General features: G+C 42.7%; 1 protein-coding gene across 1 annotated transcript in view; it reads left to right on the forward strand.

The window, feature by feature from the left end:
• Positions 1 to 14,975, forward strand: part of HECA (hdc homolog, cell cycle regulator) — a 44,984-nt gene that overhangs the window by 25,434 nt on the left and 4,575 nt on the right. The window contains 2 exon segments of the mRNA XM_070376767.1: positions 2,852 to 3,901; positions 13,201 to 13,355. Coding sequence (XP_070232868.1) covers positions 2,852 to 3,901; positions 13,201 to 13,355 — 1,205 coding nt within the window.

Raw genomic sequence — 14,975 nt, forward strand, 5'->3', positions numbered from 1 at the left:
GAGGTGTCTATTGCGTATGTTTGGTGTTAAACAAGCCCTGGCTTTATATCTTTGCACGCAGGCATGCATGTTAATGCTATATTTAGCTCTTTCCAGGTGGCACTAGTGGTAAAGAACCTGCCTGCCAATGCAAGAGACACAGGATACCTGGGTTCGATCCCTGGGTCGGGAACATCCCTGGAGAAGGAAATGGCAACCCCACTCCAGTATTCTTGCCCGGAGAATCCCATGGACAGAGGAGCCTAGTGGGCTGCAGTCCATAGAGTTGCAGAGACTTGGACATGACTGAAGCGTCTTAGTGTGCATACACTTGGCTTTATATATATTTTTGAGATCTAACCATAAGGCCACATCAAAGTGGCTGCCATGTGAACCAGCCGAGCTGGCAGGTTGGAGTGGAGACACTTTGTTGTGGAGTCCCACCTGGAGAAACAGGTGGGAATGGCTGTGATGAAGACAGATTGTGTTAGAGGAACAGGGACGTGGAACTGTGTTCCCTCCTCTGTGCATGTGGTCCAGGCACGAACGTCTTTAGAGCTCTTACCATGGCTTGCCAATCTTTCCAAGTCCAAAGACGTGATATGTAGGAAGTGCTCAGGATTGGTTGAATGATATGCATTTGGAACTTAAAAAAAAGATGTAAGAATAATTTTTCCCCTTTTAGTCTACCTTTCTTTAATGTGAAAAATACTTTTAAAAGAAACATCAAGTCAATCTCAACATTTAAAATTTAAAGTTTTGGATATTGTGCATGCAGAGGTATTCCTGGGTCATTCTTAAATTTAATTTCCTTAGTCCTGGGTTAATATCATTTAGGTTTTTGCCAGTACATTTCAGAGCCGTTCCCTTCAAAGCTGTTCCTCTGCAGGACTGACAGTAAAAGCCACTGAACTTTGTTTAATTGACTAATTAACATTTTAAAACACTGTGTTTTAAAATGTCACCTGGAGCCTAGGTGACTACAGCTAATTTGCCCAGTGTACACACAACTCTTCTTTTCAGTGTGCTTCCCTACCCTAGTCTCTATGCTAGGATCACAGCCTTCTCTCTTCCTTCTGCTCTGCTTATCATGTGTGGGTTTCATGTGCCAGTGTCTTTTTAGTGAGCCTTTATGCAACACTGGATGTGTGCAAGACCTGAGCCCAGTGGGGCCAGGAAATCAGATAAGTGTAATAGGCATCCTCACTTAAGTCATCACCTGATGAGACCACAGTGTGGACTCAGATAAGGTTCAGATCAGAACCTTCCTGGGAGTGGGGAGATCAGGATGCAAGGGAAGAGGGGAGTCCTGTTATCTAGAGGTGGGCCTTGAAGAATGGGAGGAAGCGGAGGTGATTTACTGCATGCCAGGCTCTGCTCTGAGCACCATCTGTGTATCTATATATTTCATCCTTTTAAGAACCATATAAGGTCCATTCAGTTGACACCTGCATTTTATACAGAGGAAGCTGACACAAAGAGAAGTAGTTACCTGTCTGCGAGCACACAGCTCATCGATGGTACTGCTGGAGTTCTCACCTGGGCAGTCAGGCTGCAGAGTTCATGCTGCCAATTGCTACACTGGGCATTTGGGGTTTGAACAAGTGAAGATGAAGTGTTGTGACTCCCAAGACGTATATGGGGAAGCCATGGTAATCACAGAGGTGGATTAGTCAGTTTGGGCCATTTTGCTGAGTTCCTGGAATCCCACACTGAAGGGGATGATTGTACCATAGAGGGCCATCAGCTTTGTGGGCCCCGTCATTGGCATTGCTTCGTTTGGTGGCATGTCGTACTTGTCATTGGTGGGCATCGGGGATGCTGGGAAGGTTTAGGGAAATTGCATAGCTTCCAGATGTTCATAAATCTTATTTACTTCTTAAGAAATGGGGTCTACTCTGTGTTACCAAGTTTTACCTCCCTTCTGGGAACCTGCTTGGCCTTTTGTACACCCTATGGGTAGAGATACCTTGGTGTTCCTGCTTGCTGTCCTCATAGCTTAAGGAGAATTTTTTTTTTTTTCCCTCATGAACTGGCAGTGTAATTCTTTGTAGACTAACAATTAGTTTAATCAAACATCCTGCCATTAGGTATCAGACCATTCTAGAGTGCTGGGGATGAGGCAAGTCTGTTTTCTTTTCTCCATGGTATTCAGGATTACCCAACCCTATGAGAAAGGGTTTGAGAGCCCTTTTGGAGCTACCATCTGAACTTGTTGGTTCAGTTGTTCTTGTTATTTAGTTGCTAAGCTGTGTCCAACTGTTTGCGACTTCATGAACTGTAGCCCACCAGGCTCCTCTTCCATGGGATTTTCCAGGCAAGAATACTGGAGTGGGTTGCCATGTCTTCCTCCAGGGGATCTTCCCGATCTAGGGGTGGAACCCTCATCTCCTGCTTGGCCGGCAGATTCTTTACGGTTGAACCACCAGGGAAGCCCTCTTGTTGGTTCCCTAGCTGCATCATATTTTCTAGTTCAGCAGAGTGATTCATTTAAAAAAAAACCCTGAAACTGCCTGTCATTACACTCATGTCTCAGGAAGACCTCATACTACACTGTTGCAAGCACTGATGCACAGCTAATTGCACTGTGAAGGATTTGGGCTTTTTGAAGCTCAATGGTTTTTTCAGCTGATAACAAATATCACAGAATAAATTTCCTTGGCACAACATCCCACCAAAAGAAAGCAGTGAACGTTTTCTACCCCGGTCTGGTGTTATTCCAGTAGTAGGAATCTCCACACCAGAAACGTGCTGTGCCTTGGCGTGAATGGGCTCAGGCGGGATGGTGAGTGAGCTTTGATCTCGCTCTTGGTGTTGGCTGGAATCGCACAGCGCGCCAGCTGAATCTGTCTCTTTCTGTGCTTCTCCCCAGAAGCCCCTTGTGCAACGCCGCTGATCTGCAGCTTCGGGAGGCCGGTGGACCTGGAGAAAGACGACTACCAGAAGGTGGTGTGCAACAACGAGCACTGCCCGCACAGCACCTGGATGCACTTGCAGTGCTTCTACGAGTGGGAGAGCAGCATCCTGGTCCAGTTCAACTGCATCGGCCGGGCCCGGAGCTGGAACGAGAAGCAGTGCCGCCAGAACATGTGGACCAAGAAGGGCTACGACCTGGCCTTCCGCTTCTGCTCCTGCCGCTGCGGCCAGGGCCACCTGAAGAAGGACACGGACTGGTACCAGGTAAAGCGGATGCAGGATGAGAAGAAGAAGAAGTCGGGGTCAGAGAAGAACACCGGGAGGCCCCCCGGCGAGGCAGTGGAGGAGGCCAAGAAGTGCCGGCCGCCCTCCAAGCCCCAGAAAGGCTTGAGCCACGACCTGCCCCGCCGGCACTCCATGGACCGGCAGAACTCGCAGGAGAAGGGCGGCGCTGGGGCCGGCGCGGCAGTCTACGGGGCACGCTCGCCCTGCGGCTCCCCGGGCCAGTCCCCGCCCACCGGCTACTCCATCCTCTCCCCCGCCCACTTCAGCGGCCCCCGCTCCTCCAGGTACCTCGGGGAGTTCCTCAAGAACGCCATCCACCTGGAGCCTCACAAAAAGGCCCTGGCTGGGGGCCACGTGTTCCGAAACGCCCACTTTGACTACAGTCCGGCGGGGTTGTCGGTTCATAGGGGGGGCCACTTCGATGCGCCCGTGCAGTTCCTCCGGCGCCTGGACCTGTCCGAGCTCCTGACTCACATCCCCCGGCACAAGCTGAACACTTTCCACGTGCGGATGGAGGACGATGCCCAGATGGGCCAGGGCGAGGACCTGCGCAAATTCATCCTGGCAGCCCTGAGCGCCAGCCACAGGAACGTGGTGAACTGCGCCCTGTGCCACCGGGTGCTCCCGGTGTTCGAGCAGTTCCCGCTGGTGGATGGAACTCTGTTCTTAAGCCCCTCGAGACACGATGAGATCGAATACGATGTTCCCTGTCACCTTCAAGGTACAGGTGTTCACTCACCTTGCCGGTTTTCTGTGTGTGAGAAGTGAAAAGCCAATGAGAAGGGATGGCTGTGTTCGGGCTTCATTTTAACTGCTGGTGTGTTTTTGTTCTAGACAGGAGCTAGCTAACATTTGAATATTTCAGCTCTGCCCAGTGAGGTGGTGGAGGTGATATCCTTCACTCTGATGTCACACTATACTAAGTATACAGTGGTCCTGGTGGGTAATTTTATGTTTTTGTCTTGCTCTAATTTGAAGAGAGGATTCGGGTGTGCAGTGTTTAGTAATTGGGAAGAAAGTTAGAGAAGGAATTGCATAAAAATGTTTTACTTGCTATAAAATAGTTGCCTTTGAAATCTATGTTAATATACTCAGCAAGCTATAGTATATTCTCTTTGATCTTTGTAAACATAACACAGTGAAGGAAAAGGAGGGGTCAGAGACTGTGAGTTTTTAGATTAGTTGAATTAATCTTAAAATTTGTGAAAGGCGACACTTTCTTGATCGCAGGAAAAATCAGATATTATTCTGGTAGTGAGGGATGGCTTCCCTTGGTAGCTCAGCTGGTAAAGAACCTGCCTGCAATGCAGGAGACCCTGGTTTGATTCCTGGGGTCGGGAAGATCCCCTGGAGGAGGGATAGGCTACCCACTCCAGTATTCTTGGGCTTCCTTGTTGGCTCAGAAGGTAAAGAATCTGCCTGCAATGCTGAAGACCTGGATTTGATCCCTGGGTTGGGATGATCACCCGGAGGAGGCCATGGCAACCCACTCCAGTATTCTTGCCTGGAGAATTCCTATAGACAGAGGAGCCTGGCAGGCTGCAGTACATGGGGTCACAGAAAGTTGGAGATGACTGAGCAACTAAGCACACACATGCGAGAGTAAGAGGTGGGGAGCTTATTAGTGCTGTGGATAACATACAGAGACTGGGACATTTCACCGAGAAATGAATGACGGGGTTGGTCAGTTGACAGAGAACTCTGTCAATTCATGTAAAACTATTGAATTTATGTAAATATGGGATATATGACATATAAGCTGTTTGTAACTTTAAAACCGTGCTAAGAAAGCCTATAGTAAGAAGGATATATCCCCACTTAACTTCTTCCTAGCAGCCCCTGCTGTCTCACTTCTCAGAGACACTCTCGAATCTTAACTAACTTCAGATTTTTACCATCATAATTTTAAAACCGTGAACTTCATTCTCCAATTTTAGGTATTACCTGTTGATTTACCCTTAAAAATTAAAAAAAATTTTTTTTGGCTGTGTTGGGTCTTTGTTGCTGCACAGGCTTTTCCCTAGTTGCTGTGAGCGGGGGCTAGTCTGTAGTTGCCGTGGGCGGGCTTCTTGTGGTGGCTTCTCTTAACGTGGAGCCTGGGCTCAGGGCGCGAGGGCTTCAGTAGTTACAACATTTGGGCTCAGTAGTTTCAGCTCCCAACTCTAGAGCACAGGCTCAGTAGTTGGGCTCACGGGTTTAGTTGCTCTGCAGTATGTGGGGTCTTCTTGGACCAGGGATCAAGCCTATGTCTCCTGTATTGGCAGGAGGATTCTTTACCGCTACCCACCAGGGAAGTAAAGTATTGATTTACTTTTAAGGTGGATGATGATTTATGCTTTCTTGTATCTTCCCCTTTCTCTCAGGATAATGCATCAGAATTCTTCGTTGAATACATCACAATTCTTAGTTGACTCCTTAGTGATTTTGCTATTATGAGTATGTAAATATTTAATCCTGAGCCAGCAAGTATAGATATATTTCCTGTATAGAGAGTCATATGTTCCAGGACACCTTTTGTTTTTATCGGGGTTAATTGCTTAACCTTTATTGAAGCTTTGGTTGGTAGTTCTAACTCTCCAGCAACTCTACAAACCACCTTCAAAAACATTTCCACATACCTGTCAAACATTTTATGAGTTTTTTTCTAGAAATTTTTTTCGTGGACACTTTCACCTTCCTGCTCCTGTCTATCCTGGTGCACTTAAATACTACCTAGCTGTACTACTTAGGTGTCCTAGGAAATTCCTTCATCTCTTTTCCTGTTTTTTATCTTCTGCTTCCTTGATCTCATGCTTTCTTTTTTATTCTTGGTTAATTTCCTATTTGTTGAGAAGCATCCTTTAGGAGCTTTCTGAGAAAGGAGGCTTGGGAATAAATGTTTTGAGATGTTGAAAGTCTGGTAGTGTCTTGATTCTGTCTTCACACTTGATTGGTAGTTGGCTGGGTATAGTCTTCCAAGTTTTAATTATTTTCCCTTTGGAATTTTGAAGGCTTTTCTTCACTGACTTCTGTCTTCCCCTGTTGCTACTGAGAAATCTAATATCATTCTTACTTCTGTTCCTTTATCTTCCCTTCCTATCCTCCAAAGGTTTTTAGATTTTCTCTTTCTAGTATTCTGAAGTTTAACCATGATATGAGTCTCTTTTTCCATTTATTGTGCAAGATGCTTTCTTAGCTTTAAGATTTTGTAAACCTAGAGTCTTCAGTTTGGGGAAATTTTCTTTTGATTTATTTCTTTGATGATTTACTCCCATTTTCATTTTCTTCTTTTTTTTTTTTTTAAACTCTAAAACAGTTAATCAGATGTTGGACCTCTTAGACTGATTTTTTTTTTTTTTTTTGAGGTGGAGAAGATGCTTCATTATGTATGTTTTTGGTCCTGTTCATCTCCTTATCATTCTTTTCTCTGGAAGATTTCTGTGATTTTATATTCCAATGTTTTTACTGAGTTTAAGGTTTTCTGTTCTGTGTTGTATTTGTAATTTCCTAAAGGTCTTTTTAATGGCATCCTGTTCTTATTTCATGGATGCTATTTCTATTTTATTTTTCTCAGCAGGGAAAGTGAGCTGAATTTGGTCTTCCTCGTTTTCTGGAATGTCACTTACTCCTCTGTGTCTTTTAGCCTTTGTTATTGGGCAAACCACTCTGAAACTTAGTGGTGTGAAACAGTGATGATTCATAATTTCTCACAGTTTTATGAGTTGGTTGGTTAGGATGGCATCTTACATGTCTCACAGTTGGCAGACTGGTTGGCCTTGGGAGCCTTGGCTAGAATGGCTTATCCCTGTTTATACATCCTTTTGTGTGCCAGTGGACTAGCCGGGGCTTTTTCACATGCTGTTTTTAGGATGGCAGTAAAGATGGCGAGAGTGGGGCTGCATGGCCCTTCTCTCTTGAGACTTAAGCTTAGGACTGAGTAACTCACTTTAGTCACATTCTGTTCTTCAAAATAAGTTGTCAGGCTATCCCAAATTCAGGGGATCATTCAATAGACTCTGCTTCTTGATGAAAGTTGTATAGAATGTGTGGTTATTTAGTAATAAATTACTCTTTCTCTTTCAGCTCTTCATCTCAACCTCCCCTGTGCTTTTTGTCCAGTTTCAGAGCTGCACCATTTACTATTTTCTCCATTTTATTTCTGATCTCATATTTTGGTTCACAGTTACAAGTATGTCATTGTTTCATGGAAGATGGAATTTTTATTTTGTTACATGATTTTTCTACTGTGTGGGGATAATTATAGAGGAAAGAAGATGGAAACATCATCATCATTTCATGACTGGAAGTATTCTTTATGAAAATGAATGAGGGTACAAGGGTACAGGGTACAAGAGAGGAGAGTTGTCCTTTTTCTATTCATGATGGACAGATTCCTTTCATTTAATCAGTTCACTAACCAACCAGACTTACGCATTGCATACTTGTACTGGGTACTATCAGTTCTTGCTACTCATCGATCTATAATCTTAGGACGTAAGATGCATTTATAAAAATGTAACTAACTTTACCAGGCCTAAGGCCCTAGTCTCACCTGTGGAACTGGTATCACCTGGCTATTATGTACATAAAGCAGCATCTTATCATTTCCAAGGAGGAAAAGGGCACTTTGACCTGGATAGTCAAAGGAGGCAGTGTGAAGACAGATATCAGGAGGTGTGTTGGACTTTGATAAACTCAGGGTCTAACTACTACATCAGGTGTTTGTTGATAAGGAGTAATGTGAGGAAAGGAATGGTGGTTCATAAAAAGATCAGGAGACAGAGAATTGAGAGACCCATTTGCCTGGAACAGAGGTTCTCGAGTGGAAAATGAGTAAAGTACGTGGAGAACAGATTAGAGATGTCCTTTCAAGCCATAACAAAGAGCTTTGCCACGTTGATGAATTGAAGAATTTAGCAATTTTTTTTTTTTTTTAAGCCAATGGTTGCTTGGGAGAAAAACTGTTTACAAGGGGTGGAAGCTCTGCAGTTGTAACTTAAATCTCCATTCTAGATGCAAGGAGAAAAGCGACCAGCTGAGTGGTGACAGTGGAGATTGAAAGGTGGGAATAGCTGTGAGAGATTATGTTAAAGGGAAGATTACAGCTTTGGAGACAGCTTGACTATGGAGGATAAAGATGTGTCCTTGTTGGCTCACTCTTAGTCTAGACAAAGTAAATGGTATTTATCATGAACAGGAGTGGAGAAAGTTGGGGAAGGGACCAGGCCTTAGATAAAAGAAGAAGAGGCATTTGTGTGTATTGGGTTTGAAGAGATGCTGGGACTTTTGTGTGGAGATGTCTCTCACAAGTGTTATAATAAATAAATATCTAAGATGAACACTGAAGCTTATTTATAATGTTAGTGGCTAAAAGAATGGAAGAGTTTTTGAATGGGGAGAAAAGAGAAGGAAAAGCAGGAGTATATGACCGAGCCCAGGACTGATCTTGGATACCCATAAGAGAGTGGATGAGAAGGGTAAAAATTAGATAGCCTGAAAATTCTGTGTGTGTGTACACACCTGAAGTACATATACATCCACAGATAATGAATGCATTAGGTGTGTACTACAAAGGTCTTGAGCAGTTTGATTGTTGATAATAAAAATCTGAGGATCTGGGTGTTTTATCAGTACCCGACAAGTCAGTGCCACAAGTGGGGCCTTGGCATGTGTCTGTGTTTTTATTGCCACATCTAAGAGAAGTCCGTGCAATCTTTTTTATAACACGCCAGTGTCAATCATTTCTTCCATTCTAGAGTTTCAACCATGTATTCCTTAAAGCATTTTCAGTTCCAATAGAAAGGCCCATTCCAGGCCATAAGATTCCAGGCTGCAGTTGGTGATACACTCCTGAAATATTGTATTATTTCCAGTGGTGGACTCTGTGGATTGTCACGCCTTTGCGTTGGGACCCTGTTCCCATCACTGTCTTGCCCAGCTCCAGCGCCTCTTCCCTGACTTTTCCAGATGAAGATGCTTTTGCTTGGTTGTGATCATTTATTAAGGTTTAATAATTTATTAATTTACTGAGACAGATGGAGTTAAGAATTTCTTTTGGTGCTTCTTTACCACTTAGAACCACAGAAATCTACTGTTTGTTTGAATTCACAATCCTAGAATAGATTTAGAAATTTTAAATTCTCAGTACTTAGGATAACGTGTAAACAGTAATTGAAACAAATCCAGAGACTCAGTCCAGGCCAGGAATTCCCATGATGTAGAGTGGAGGTTAAGAGTCAGACAGAAATTTAAGTCTGGACTTTGTTACTTACTATCTTTTTGAACTTGAGCAAGCTACTTCAGCTCTAGTAAGTTTTACTTCCTCCTATCTGAAGTGGGAATAACAATAATGCCTACTTTATAGGGTTGTCATGAGGGTTAAGTAAAATGAGTCACATAGCCTCCAAGCACAGTGCCAGGTCCTGGGTAAGCATTCAGTGAGGTTCACTGTCAACTTCATCATAGTGGTTATTGCTACCAACATGTGACTTCTCCATCTGTCCCTGCTCCAACCAGCCACCTGGGTGTCTTTGAGTGTTGGAGAACTGCAGTGAGTAAGTCTAGAAGGGAGATTGGAAATGAAGCCTTTTCCAGTGGCAGCTGGATACTGAACTGACATCCTGAAATGCCCTAGGCCACTCTGAGTGGGCATGGCATGTGAGATCGTTTTATTTTCAGAACACTACAGAGCAGAGGTGGGCAGTATTGCAAGAAACTGTTATCACCCATCCCATTTTTGGCAGAGGCCCCCAAGGTTAAAATGTCTTTGGCTGTTAACATATTCCATCCGTTCATGCAACATACAATTATGGAGTGCTTTCCATGTTCCAGATACTGTGCTAGACATTGCAGCTTCAAGGAGGGCATAGTTCTCACAGAGATGGAGAGTCTTGTAAGCGAATGAAATGAAAGGTTTCCTTATAAGTACTGTATATCCCTTTCCAGTGGGTAAGGAGCAGGTTGACCCTTAACACTGAAAAGATGGCAGTGGGCAGCACATTCTGAGAAAGAAACCATGTAGGAGTATGTGTCCTGATGATGGTAGTTTTTAGCACCGTGGAACCCTGATTCCCACGTGGAGAGCACGTTGTTGCTGCTACCTGTTGCCTGCTGCTGGACATTCTAACTCTTCCTGATTTGAACCTAAACCCTTCCATGTAAACTAGGGTGATGTCTTTCCTTTATAAGCATTAGATATCAATAAATAGTAGAGGGATGAACTTGCGACTTTCAAGAGCCTAGTAAATAACAAGACATCAAACTCCTTTTGGAAAACAACACAAGTAAGATATAATTCTGGTTCCTAAATTGGATGTGGTGATGGCTGAGCAATTTTGGAGGCAAGAACAGTTAACATAGTAATTTTGGCTGTGGCATAATTTTGGGCTATCAATACCAAGACAGACTGGGCTTTTTATGAGGGGATGATGAGAGCCCCTGAGCACAGACCAGCATTGCCGGTTCAGCCTCCATATGAGCAGAAAGCCCTGCATGATCCCAGGTTGGTTATGAGCCTCTGTGGCTTGGTCATGTGAGTTTGGATATACGTATTGTAAACCTGGCAGCACTTTTCAGAAAAGTGAATTGAAGCCAGTGTTTAATAAACTTGAACTTAAAGTATGTGTTTCATTGACAGTAGTTGGTAATCCATCATTATTCTATTTTTTTTAATTGGAGGCTAAATTTATTTATTTTAATTGGAGGCCAATTACTTTACAATATTGTATTGGTTTTGCCATACATCAACATGAATCCGCCACAGGTGTACACGTGTTCCCCATCCTGAACCCCCCTCCCACCTCCCTCCCCATACTATCCCTCTGGGTCATCCATGTGCACCAGCCCTGAGCATCCTGTATCCTGCATTGAACCTGGACTGGTGATTCATTTCACATATGATATTATACACGTTTCAATGCCATTCTCCCAAATCATCTCACCCTCTCCCTCTCCCACAGAGTCCAAAAGACTGTTCTATACATCTGTGTTTCTTTTGCTGTCTCGCATACAGGGTTATCATTACTATTTTTCTAAATTCCATACATATGCGTTAGTATACTGTATTGGTGTTTTTCCTTTTGGCTTACTTCACTCTGTATAATAGGTTCCACTTTCATCCATCTCATCAGAACTGATTCAAATGTATTCTTTTTAATGGCTGAGTAATACTCCATTGTGTATATGTACCACAGCTTTCCTATCCATTCGTCTGCTGATGGGCATCTAGGTTGCTTCCATGTCCTGGCTATTATAAACAGTGCTGCAGTGAACATTGGGGTACATGTGTCTCTTTCAATTCTGGTTTCCTCGGTTACCCAGCAGTGGGATTGCTGGGTCATAAGGCAGTTCTATTTCCAGTTTTTTAAGGAATCTCCACACTGTTCTCCATAGTGGCTGTACTAGCTTGCATTCCCACCAACAGTGTAAGAGGGTTCCCTTTTCTCCACACTCTCTCCAGCATTTATTGCTTGTAGACTTTGGATAGCAGCCATTCTGACTGGCGTGAAATGGTACCTCATAGTGGTTTTGATTTGCATTTCTCTGATAATGAGTGATATTGAGCATCTTTTCATGTGTTTGTTAGCCATCTGTATGTCTTCTTTGGAGAAATGTCTATTTAGTTCTTTGGCCCATTTTTTGATTGGGTCATTTATTTTTCTGGAGTTGAGCTACAGGAGTTGCTTGTATATTTTTGAGATTAGTTGTTTGTCAGTTGCTTCATTTGCTATTATTTTCTCCCATTCTGAAGGCTGTCTTTTCACCTTGCTTATAGTTTCCTTTGTTGTGCAGAAGCTTTTAATTTTAATTAGGTCCCATTTGTTTATTTTTGCTTTTATTTCCAATATTCTGGGAGGTGGGTCATAGAGGATCCTGCTGTGATGTATGTCGGAGAGTGTTTTGCTTATGTTCTCCTCTAGGAGTTTTATAGTTTCTGGTCTTACATTTAGATTTTTAATCCATTTTGAGTTTATTTTTGTGTGTGGTGTTAGAAAGTGTTCTAGTTTCATTCTTTTGCAAGTGGTTGACCAGTTGTCCCAGCACCACTTGTTAAAGAGATTGTCTTTAATCCATTGTATATTCTCGCCTCCTTTGTCAAAGATAAGTTGTCCATAGGTGCATAGATTTATCTCTGGGCTTTCCATTTTGTTCCATTGATCTATATTTCTGTCTTTGTGCCAGTACCATACTGTCTTGATGACTGTGGCTTTGTAGTAGAGCCTGAAGTCAGGCAGGTTGATTCCTCCTGTTCCATTCTTCTTTCTGAAGATTGCTTTGGCTATTCGAGGATTTTTGTATTTCCATACAAATTGTGAAATTATTTGTTCTAGCTCTGTGAAAAATACTGTTGGTAGCTTGATAGGGATTGCATTGAATCTATAGATTGCTTTGGGTAGTATACTCATTTTCACTATATTGATTCTTCTGATCCATGAACATGGTATATTTCTCCATCTATTAGTGTCCTCTTTGATTTCTTTCACCAGTGTTTTATAGTTTTCTATATATAGATCTTTAGTTTCTTTAGGTAGATATATTCCTAAGTATTTTATTCTTTTCGTTGCAATGGTGAATGGGATTGTTTCCTTAATTTCTCTTTCTATTTTCTCATTATTAGTGTGTAGGAATGCAAGGGATTTCTGTGTGTTGATTTTATATCTTGCAACTTTACTATATTCATTGATTAGCTCTAGTAATTTTCTGGTGGAGTCTTTAGGGTTTTCTATATAGAGGATCATGTCATCTGCAAACAGTGAGAGTTTTACTTCTTCTTTTCCAATTTGGATTCCTTTTATTTCTTTTTCTGCTCTGATTGCTGTGGCCAAAACTTTCAAACCTATGTTGAATAGTAGTGGTGAGTCATTATTCTAAAAGGACAACTTGGGGATATATGATATGTATCATCTATTTTGCTTTTTATATTTGTTCAGATGAAAAAGTGTTGGCTTATAACTGATAAATAAGCAATTGTTTTAATCCCCTTTGGTGACCAAAGGTGGCTTCTTTGCCAGCCGCTCTCAGCCTTGTGTTTTCTGTGCACAGGGAGGCTCATGCACCTGTATGCGGTATGCGTGGACTGCCTGGAAGGTGTTCACAAGATCATCTGCATCAAGTGTAAGTCGCGGTGGGACGGCAGCTGGCACCAGCTGGGCACCATGTACACCTACGACATCCTGGCCGCCTCTCCGTGCTGTCAGGTTGGTGTTGACCCCGCAGAGCAAGCAGTGGGGGACCTCAGGCTTATGTCCCCAAGTAAATATGGAAGAGCCAGGGGCGGCCCTGGGGTGATGCTGGAGCAGGTGGGAGGGTGTGGAGAACGTGCCACAGGAAGGAGTGGCCAAGGGCCTCCCAGGAGTCCGGCAGTGACGGTTGATTAACTGCAGCATGGTGCGGCTGTTCCTGGAATACTTGGCAGTCGTTAAACGGGATCTTGCAGGATAATGTATAATTCTGTGGGAAATAGTTTAAGTCTTTTAAGTCAAAAAAAGCACGTCTTAAATGGCAGAATAGCACACTTTCATTTGTAAAAAGTGAACATGAAAAGGACTCTGCTAGCCTGTTACCAGAGATTGTCTCTGGATGGTGGGATGGGATGTTCAATGGTTCCTTTAGTTTTCTTCTTATTTACTTAGAGTTTTTAAAGCTTTAGATGTAAGAAAAAGTTGTCATTTAAAAGGAAAGAAGAAAGTCTCACTTCCTCTCCTAGACAGGATTTTCTTTTTGTTTCCTTTGTGTGGGACAGTGCAATTTATATAGGATCTGCCTGCCATGGTATGTGTCTGAGGCTGACTTGAAAGATTTGTAATCCTTAAAGCTCTGCTAAGGGGAGGCATATTCTGATGCTAAGAAAGCATCTGAAATTTAGCTGTCATGAGGAAAAGAGGAAAGTATTAACACGTGAAAATGCATTAAATAAGTCCATAGAAACAGAAGACAAAATCCTTGGAAATATCTTGATTTGTTTCCAAGTGCTTTGGAAAAGAAAAGGCTTTTTATATAATTCCTTGATATTTACAGGCTGGAGAGATTATTTTCCTTTCGTCTTAAGTGTCTAAGCCTTGAATATAAACACCTGATAAACATTTCAGTAGTTTATTAATAGTTTTTTATCTTTAGCATTATGATTTGATTTTTATAAAGAGAACATCCTTACCATTAGCAATTTATTCAGAAGATAAGCTGTATTGGTTGAATGAAGAGGTTGGTGGGGTTGGTATTTCAGCCTTTCTGTGTCTGTACTACTGATCTTAGAAGAGAAATGTAGTCGTGAGAGCCCTGAATGGTCATTCGTAGCCTGTCATTTGATTCTAGATATAATTGAGTCCTTTTATGCTATTCTCATATACAGACCACATTTCCATTTTAAAACTTAGTCTTGTAAATGAGATATCATTGTGTTTTACTAAGAGTTTTATAATACCTTTAGCGTTTTATAATACCCAGTATACCTTGCTACCTGCTCTTGAGATGAGAGAAACAAAAGGAAGAGTTCTCTCCCACACACACCAGAGGGTTACCTTTTAAAGAAATAGGGAAGTGAAAGAATGTGTGGGCCTATAACTCGTAAGAGTGCTAGCACTGGAAAGGACTCTCTATTTTTCACATGCTGTGGAGGCCTGAACAATTAGAACTTTTTCCCCAGGTCTTCCCACACGTATCAGCATGACCACAATCCTCTGTCACTGCCAGCCTGGTGCTCTTTCTACTTCACCACTGAGAGGCCCTGGGATTGCTGTCTTATCTTCAGGGAGAAAAGCAGAGTGGTATCATGCCACACCCAGCCTGTTGTTACTCACCATATATTTCTTCCTTAAAAC

This window comes from Bos mutus, chromosome 9, assembly GCF_027580195.1.
Source record: "Bos mutus isolate GX-2022 chromosome 9, NWIPB_WYAK_1.1, whole genome shotgun sequence".
Classification (NCBI taxonomy): Eukaryota; Metazoa; Chordata; class Mammalia; order Artiodactyla; family Bovidae; genus Bos; species Bos mutus.